We start from the raw sequence: 8,697 nt of genomic DNA, 5'->3' as shown, positions 1-8,697 counted from the left end.
AGTCCGTCTGTCACTGGTTGGAGCCAGGGGAGTAGGCTTGCCTCTGCTCTGGGCAGTCCTCATGGTATGTGGATTGGGCAAAGGGCAGAGCAAGGGCTTCATAGAGTGCCGGGTTTCAAACAGTCCGCTGGCCTTTATGTGACTCATTTGCACTTGACCATTAGTTTGCTGATTCCAGGGCTCCTTCTCTAGTGTCTGTTCCTTGTGGTAGCCAGCTGGCCCTGAGCCTTCAAGATTCCTTACCTGCCTCAAGAAGGCAAGTCTGCAACCTGCACTTGCTTTGCTGTTGTCCATGAGGCAGGTGTGGAGGCCAAAGAAGAATGGACAGAGGATGTCAGGCAGGAAGGCCTGGGTTCAAATTTTAGCTCTGCCAGCCTTGGACAAGTCACCTCCCCTCTCTGCCTGAGGTTCAGATTTATCCCTGGTAAACTGGGGCTAATACTTCTCAGGATCACCATGAGGATTAAATGAGATGATGTGTGTTAATTGCCCAGCTCAGCCCCTGGCACCTGGTACACAAAACATTCAGCTTTCTCCCCACTTTCTCTCTTGCATCTTCCAACCTTGTCTTGAGTGGATCCCTCAGCCAGATATCCATCTGGCAACTTCCAACACCTCCCATTTTTAGATTTACATAAGACCAGCAGCTTTCCCTCCCACAGCAGCAACAGTCAGAGATTTGCAGAGCAGATGTCTTGGTGTGAAACTGTTCCCAGGAGGTGTCCCACAAATGTTTGCTGACAAAGCAGTGCAGGGACTGACCTTCCTTCCAGCTCTGCCTCCTGACACCTGGCTCTGGAGACCCAAAGCGCCTACCCTGCCTGCCAACCGTGTGTTTCTGTCCGCGCTCCTTTTCCATGGCAGCAGGCTGCAGATAGGGGGCTGTGAGGTTGGCGGAGCAAGCTGCTCTGGTCTGGACCTGTGCGGGGCGGGCTGCTCCCATCCACGAGGAGGCTCAAGAGGCAGATGGAGAGGGCAGAGTTTGGGAAGGGGGCTGCAGCCTGGTGGGGGCAGCCGGTCCAAGCACGGAGCACACTTTCCCAAACCCCACCGCACTGGGCCGGGAGGATGCTCCTTTGCCCTTGCTTGGGTCCGGTGATTACAGGTCTGGGCTTCAAAGCATGTTAGGAACCTGGCTAATTGCTGGCTCGGGGAGCTGGGCGAGCAGGCCAGGCCCGCCTGCGTGGACACGCCAGGTGCCACGGGCCTCGCATGGGGCGGGCACTTCCAGCCTGGAGCCGGGAGCCCCGGTGCGGCCGCCGGGTCCTCCGGGGCCCTCGGGGAGGGCTGCGGGCTGCGGGCTGCGGGCTGCGGGCTGCGGGGAGCGCGGAGGAGGGGCCACCGGCCTGCAGGTGGGGCGCTGCCGGCCGTCCCCGGCGTCGGTGGAGGCCTCCCCATCCACACGGCGCGGGCCAATGAGGGCTGGGCGCGCCGCCCGTTCAAACGCCGCGGCCCCGCTCCGCCTCCGCCTCGCCTCCGCCTCCCGACGCGGGCCGGGCGGGCGGTGAACCTGCTGCCAGGGCGACGGGCAGCAACACGGACGCCTCGGTTCCGCGGCGCCATGCAGCGCTCCCTGCACCGCGCGGCCCTCGGGCGCCGGCGCGCCCGCCCCGGCCTGTCCTTCTACCTCGCCACCTTCGGTGAGTGCCCGCCGCGCACCCGTGCCGGGAGCAGGTGCCCGGGAGGGGCTCGGGGCCCTCGGCCGGCTGGGCAGCCCGCGGGCACCCCTGCTGCCCGGCCGGTCGCGCCAGGTGCCAGGTGCCAGGTGCCAGGTGCCAGGTGCACTGGTTCTGCCCCACTTGGCCGCAGGGATCACGCCCGCTTGGTCTTTGGGAGACCCGCTGCGCACCCCTAGTTTCCCATGAGCAAGCAGCTCAGGGTTAAATCGCGGTCTTGTTACTACATCTCAAGGTTTCCTCCCTCCTCTGGCCTTTGGCTCAGGGACAGAACAGGTGCCAAGTCAGCCCCCCGGGGGGGGGGCGGCTCCTTGTGGGCTCGCCTTGGAAGTTGTGCTGTGACCCCGCTGGATATCTGACCCACAGCAGGTGTAGGAGAATTCTCTTCTCCAGGAGTGACCAGACCCTCAGGAGGGTCACAGGGGCTGCCCTGGGGGCTTGAGGCAGAGAGAAATGGGCAGGAGGCCCCTGCTCCCAAACCCTGACCTAGCACGCCTGGGGTCCCCCAAAGAACAGCGGGGCAGCAGCTTCCCCAAGGGTCTGGGCAAATCCAGCCTTTCAAGTAGCCCTAACAGAGATAAGAGCCCTGTCCAGAGCACAGCCCTTCATGTGTGTCCTCACTGGTTCTGCAACTCCCTGGGGAGAGCGGGTAATATTTTCTCTGTGGAGACTTGAGATCCAGAGAGAGGAAGGTCACCCAGTGGCAGACTTCGTACCTGAGCTCAAACCTTCCGAGATGACTTGTCCAGCACTTTTTTTTTTTTTTTTTTTATTGTATACAATTTTCTTTATAAAGGTTGGGGTAGTTACCAACATACGGGACTTTGGCCAGAGTTCATAGGCAGAACGGCCCAGGAGTTAGGCCCTCCCTGGGGTTCCGGCTCTCCTAGTCTCAGGCTTACCCCTATCAGTGTGCTTGGTTCTTCTTCACAAACGGCCTTTTTCTCTAGGAGCAGAGGGAGGGATAGAAAAGCAGTGGCTTGGCCCCTAGCAATGGCCTGCGGTCTGGCACCCTGGAATTCACTCGTCTAGTTGGTGGGCGCTGACGATGGGAGTGATGAAGTAGCCACCATTTGTTGAGTACTTACCACATGCCATGCCTTGTGTCAAGTGCTTTTTCTTGTTTGCTCCCTCCCAAACCTTGCAAGCAGTTTCTGTTATCCCCACCGGGATGCGGGAGTCCACCAGACAAGGGAGGTTTCTGGGTGGTCTGAGTTGGTGGGGCTGGGGTGGTCAGGAAAGAGTGTCAAGGAGCTGTGAGGCCTTATTACCTTAGCTCTGTCCTGATTTATTTATTTTTTATTTTTATTTTTAAAAAATATTTTATTTATTTACTCATGAGAGACACACACACACACACAGAGACACACACACACACAGGCAGAGGGATAAGCAGGCTCCATGCAGGGTGCCTGACATGGGACTGGATCCTGGGTCTCCAGGATCACAACCTGGGCTGAAGGCGGCACTAAACCACTGAGTCACCTGGGCTGCCCTCTGTCCTGATTTAAAGGTAAAAGTATATCTCATTGTCTTTTCCTCCTTGTTATCACTGTCAGATGGCTTCCTTGTTGAAAACTTAGTGGATAGGAGAAAGCGAAGAATCACCTGTATTCTGACTCCTCAGAAAAGACCGCTGTCAGTTAACATTTTTATACCCTTCCTGACTTATTTGTGAGCGTATGTGTAAGGGCGTGTTTAATTTGCAAAGAATCGAGGCCATATTATATATACCTTTTTAGAATCCATTTCTTTTCCTTACTGGTATAGTGTGACTGTTTCCTAGCATCAGTTCATAGTCTTCTATTGAATTAATCATCCTGCCAGATCTGGGAAGTTGAGGAGTGTCCAGAACAGCAGGGAGTGGATTCCCCGCCCTGGCGTGGCCTCAGGGTTGGGTCGGATGGTTATCTGGAAAGGGTTGCTGCTTGAACCAGTGACTGTGACCTGAGTGTGCAGCGGGCAGGCAGGAGCCTGGTAGGGTGGGGAGCCTCCCGCTCTTATGTATGCAGTCTCCACTCAGATCTCTCTGAGGACACAGCTCGACACCGGAAAGTTCTGCCCTGTTTTTCCTGCTTAAATTCTAATTTCCTTGACAAATGCTGCCCTTCTTTGAGGCTGTTGGTTTTCTTCATACACTGAGTGCCTTTTCTTGTCTGCTCGTGAATGAAGATTCGTATTGGTGGTTACCAGACCTGGTCGCTTTGCAGAAGCACCTGGCAAGTCTATTGAAAACAGATTCCTGGGGTGCCTAGGTGACATAGCAGTTGAGCATCCGACTCTTGGTTTTGGTCTTGGTTGTGATCTCAGGGTCGTGGGATCAAGACCCCGTGTGGGGCTCCGAGCTCAGCATGGAGTCTGCTTATGACTCTCTCTCCCCTTGCCCCCCTGCTCTTGCACACTCTCTGTCTCTCAAAATAATAAATAAATCTTTAAAAAAATGTCCCATAGGTTCCTAGGATCTTCATAAGTCTAGGGTGGAGCCTGAGAATCTGTAATTGTAAGAAGCCACAGAAGTATTTTGATGATCAACCAAGTTTGGAAGCTATGGATTTAGTTAGCTTTGGTAGCCAGTGTGAACTCTCTTAACATGAAAGTCTTTGCTAACTTTACCCCTTTGCTGGCTTTTTTCCAGCACGGAAGGTAGTCCCTGGTTTTTAGGAGTTGGCTTTGCCCTGGTAGGACCAGATGAAAGTGGTGCCAAGCTGATGGTTTACCAAGCAGTAACATTTATGTATGTATGTATGTATGTATGTATGTATGTATGTATGTATTATTTTTAAAGATTTTATTTGTTTATTCACGAGAGACACAGAGAGAGAGGCAGAGACACAGGCAGAGGGAGAAGCTGGCTCCATGCAGGGAGCCCAATGCGGGACTCGATCCCAGAACGCCCTGAGCCAAAAGCAGATGCTCAACCACTGAGCCACCCAGGCGCTCCCCCAAGCACAAACGTTTAAAAGGAGCTAAATTTCCAGGATCTCTGGGATTATAAAGAAACAAAATTGTTTTCCTTCCAGAGAGAGTACTGTAGGCATATGTTGAGGTTTATGTGTATATATGTGTATATATGTGTGTATATATGTATGTGGGCATGTGTGTGTGTGTGTACAGGGGTCCAGTGCCTTGTCCCCTAGTAAGAAGCATGTTCAAGTAACATTAGTTGGCCACACACTAACTTTGTTTTTTTTTTTTTTTTTTAAAGATTTTATTTATTTATTCATGAGAGACACAGAGAGAAAGAGGCAGAGACACAGGCAGAGGGAGAAGCAGGCTCCGTGCAGGGATCCTGACATGGGACTTGATCTTGGGTCCCCAGGGTCACACCCTGGGCTGAAGGCGGCGCTAAACCGCTGGGCCACCGGGGCTCCCCCACACACTGCCTTCTAAGGAAGTGTTCTGGCTGCAGGAGAGGGGAGTATATAAACCAGGCCTAGAACCCAACTCCTCCAGGGATGACAAACGTGTTTTCTGTAGAACAGATGCCAGCCGGCTGCTGTGCAAGTTGGGCAGCGTGAAGCAGGGCCCTGAACTGGAGGCTGCGATCTGGCCTTGCTGGCTGCCCCTGACTGGCCTTGCTGCTCTGAGCCTGGGCTGGTCCCCGGGCTTGGCCAGAAAGCCCGTCCAGCGACTTCTCAGGAACCCATCACTTGCTGGTCGGGGCCCTCGGTATTTATTGCCATTCCTGTCATTTGGGGTCTGTTTGTGTGGGAGCTTTCAGAAATTCTCAGTTTCTGGCCTGTCAATAGCCCTTTTGTTCTCTTTTCCCATTCTGCTCAATTTTTAAAAAATCCTTTTTATTCAGAGAAGTGTCCCCCCCCCCCCCCCCCCCCAGATAACATGCAGTTCAGTGACTTATCACAAAGTAAATACCTGCGTATGCAACTTGTACGGGGGTGGGGGTGGGGAGTGGGAGGCGGTCAAGATGGCCAATATCCAGAAGCCTCATGTTTGATATTTGCAGTTTTCTTCTTTATCATTCAGCTCAAAGTAGTTTCTTATTTTTATAGCCATACTTTCTCAAGTCTTTAGGTGATTTGGAATTGTGTTTCTTAATTTCCAAATAGTGGGGATTTTCTTTTCTTTTTTAAGAATTTTATTTATTTTCTCATGAGAGACATAGAGAGAGGCAGAGACACAGGCAGAGGGAGAAGCAGGCTCCCTGCGGGGAACCCGATGTGGGACTTGATCCCAGAACCCTGGGATCATGACCTGAGCCACCCAGGGGTCCCAAGCTGTCAGTCTTTCTTATATATATTTTGAAACAATAGAGCGTACAGATTTAGAATTACTATCTTAGTAGAGAACTGAAACTTTTATTACTATGAAGCCTTCTCTTTATTTCTAGTGGAGAAAAGTCGGCCTTTCCTGATGTCAAAATAGCTTCCCAGCCTTTTGGTTAACAACGAATTTGCCTGGTGTACCTTTTTTCGTCTTATTTCCATCAGTCTTCCTGTTTCCTTCTGTTCTAGGTGTGCTGTGCCTCTTACAAGTGGCAGGCACAGAGTTGTGTTTTTGCTGCTTGATGCAGACCCAGGGTGATACCTTCCTTTGAAAAGATATTTGCTTCTGTCAGGGGCTTGAGGTCATTAGTGATCCGGGATAATGGTACTGTTAGGGATTGGGGTCATCTGATGTTAGGCTGCAGTCCCTTGAGGGCCGTATTCCCTGCAGAGCAGCCCTGGAGGGTTCCAACCCCAAAGGACCCCACTCTTGACAGGCCCTGGTCTCCAACATCCGTTCCTCTCACCCTGTGAGACAGACAGAAACTCCGCCCAGCTTCTCAGCCTCCCCGTCATCTCTCTGGAATTTGAAAACACCCTAAGGAGAGAATTAGTCCAGAAAACATTAAACTTCATTCCACAGAATTCCCTCCTCCCAGAGCCTGCTCCCTAGTTCCTCTCTGTCCTGTTGTATCTCCAAGAAACTACTTCTAAATGTTTTGTCTGGCTCTTCTAGATTTCCTCAGTGGACCTGTCATCCTAGAAATAGAGGTTCCCTTATGGGTGTTTTCTAATTATTCTGAGTCATTTTTTCTCTTTTCATCTCCTCTCCTTTCCTCCTTCCCTTCCATCCTTCCATCCACCCACCCACCTTGCACCCTTCCAATCCTCCATCATTCCATCCTTCCTTCCGCTCTTCCACCCTTCCTTCAACCTTTCCATCATTCCATCCTTCCTTCCATCCTTCCCTACACCCTTCCACCCTTCCATTCTTCCATCCATCCTTCCACCCTTCCATCCTTCCTTCTACCTTTTCATCCTTCCATCCTTCCTTTCACCCTTCCACTCTTCCATGCTTCCATTCTTCCTTCCACCCTTCCACCCTCCACCCATCCTTCTACCCTTCCACCCTTCCATCCTTCCTTCCACCCTTCCACTCTTCCATCCTTCCTTCTACCCTTCTGGCCTTCCATTCTTCCTTCCACCCTTCCAACCTTTTATCCTTCCTTCTACCCTTCCACCCTTCTACCTGTCCTTCCTCGCTTCCATCTTTCCTTCCATCCTTCCAAACTTCCTCCCTCCCTTCTACCCTTCCACCCTTCCTTCCACCCTTCTACCTGTCCTTCCTCCCTTTCACCCTTCTATACCTGTCCTTCCTCCCTTCCATCCTTCCTTCCACCCATCCATACTTCCTTTTTTTTTTTTTTTAAAGATTTTATTTATTTATGAGAGAGAGAGACAGACAGACAGACAGGCAGAGGGAGAAGCAGGCTCCATGCAGGGAGCCCAATGTGGGACTCAATCCTGGGACTCCAGGATCACACCCTGAGCTGAAAGCAGGTGCTAAGCTGCTGAGCCATCCAGGGATCCCCTTCCTTCTACCCTTCCATCCTTCCATCCATCTTCCTTCCATCCTTCCTTCTACCCTTTCATCCTTCCTTCCACCCTTCCAAACTTCTTCCCTCCCTTCTATCTTTTCACCCTTCCACCCTTCCTTCTACCCTTCCACTCTTCTGTCCTTCCTTCCACCCTTCTAAACTTCCCCCCTCCCTTCCATCCTTCCACCCTTCCATTCTTCCACCCTTCCATCCTTCTTTCCACCCTTTCATCCTTCCTTCCACCCTTCCCCCTCCCTTCTTCTCTCCATCCTTCCATCTTTCCTTCTACCCCTTTCATCCTTCCATCCTTCCCTCCACCTTTCCACCCTTCCATCCTTCCTTTTTCTTCCTTCCATCCTTCCTTTTGTCCTATCAGTGGGAATGCCTTCCATTTGCTGGGTGCTCCACGTGTATTCATTCTCAGTTTTATAAGAGGCCTGCCAGGACTGTATGGTTCTTCTTTCCATTGTACAGATGAGGAAACGAAGGGGTAGTGATTCAGGATCATCAATGTGGAACCAGGATCCAAGCCAGGTCATACTGACTCTAAAACCCTCGCTTTGCTAATAATTCCTTCCGTGCTTCCTCCCTGGTGTTTTCCCAATTAGACTTGTTCTACTGGAAAACTTTGATAGTGAAAAAATAACACACTGTAAAACATAATGAAAAGAAATCATTGACTGCACAGTGTGGCTTGAAGCCATCAGCAAGGATGTAACAGGTGTTCATCATTGTAAAATAACATTTGACTATGGAGAAGTTTGTAGTATAAAATAGGTAAAGGTGGCAAGAGTCATTTCTAAATTGCGGCAAAACTGACAATTTTAAAATTCAAGTTGTTATAGTAAAATTTAAAAGAAAATCATGAAAGGCAGAATAATGTGAATTTTCTGTATGTTGTGTTTGTACACGAATAGGTATAAAAGAAAATCGTTTGCTCTGCAGTTGAAGCCTTTTCATGAATGTGCTGGGCTGTTCGTGGGTTAACATGAGACGATTCCAGATTTTGCAGTTGAATTGATAATGAGTACAGTTTCAATCTATCAGAATTCTTTGTGGAGAAAATCAAGGACCTCACAAATGGAAAGTCTTTTGTTTCCTTAGTCATAATATACTGATTTATCTTAGAATTATATTTTCTTAACAGTTTTAAAAATTGAAGAATTGCCTCGGAGTTGATATCAGGTTTATGTTACCTGA

General features: G+C 50.7%; 1 protein-coding gene across 5 annotated transcripts in view; it reads left to right on the top strand.

Annotated features, from left to right (window-relative positions):
* The first annotated feature begins 1,381 nt into the window (after nucleotides 1-1,381).
* The window catches only part of RGS3 (regulator of G protein signaling 3), a 118,904-nt gene continuing 111,588 nt past the window's right edge, over nucleotides 1,382-8,697 (top strand). For 2 of the 5 annotated variants that reach the window (XM_072727576.1, XM_072727573.1), the window contains exon 1: nucleotides 1,500-1,640. Coding sequence is in view for 3 of the 5 variants with exons in the window: in XM_026002805.2 (XP_025858590.1) it covers nucleotides 1,562-1,640 (79 nt within the window). In the remaining 2 variants the exon portion in view is untranslated. Of the gene's footprint in view, nucleotides 1,641-8,697 lie in introns of all 5 variants that reach the window. The other 3 variants (XM_026002805.2, XM_072727574.1, XM_026002803.2) reach the window with 3 other exon arrangements.

The sequence above is a fragment of the Vulpes vulpes genome, chromosome 12 (assembly GCF_048418805.1).
Source record: "Vulpes vulpes isolate BD-2025 chromosome 12, VulVul3, whole genome shotgun sequence".
Classification (NCBI taxonomy): domain Eukaryota; kingdom Metazoa; phylum Chordata; class Mammalia; order Carnivora; family Canidae; genus Vulpes; species Vulpes vulpes.
The sequence above is the reverse complement of the archived record's forward strand: the minus strand, read 5'-3'. Positions and strand labels throughout refer to the sequence as shown.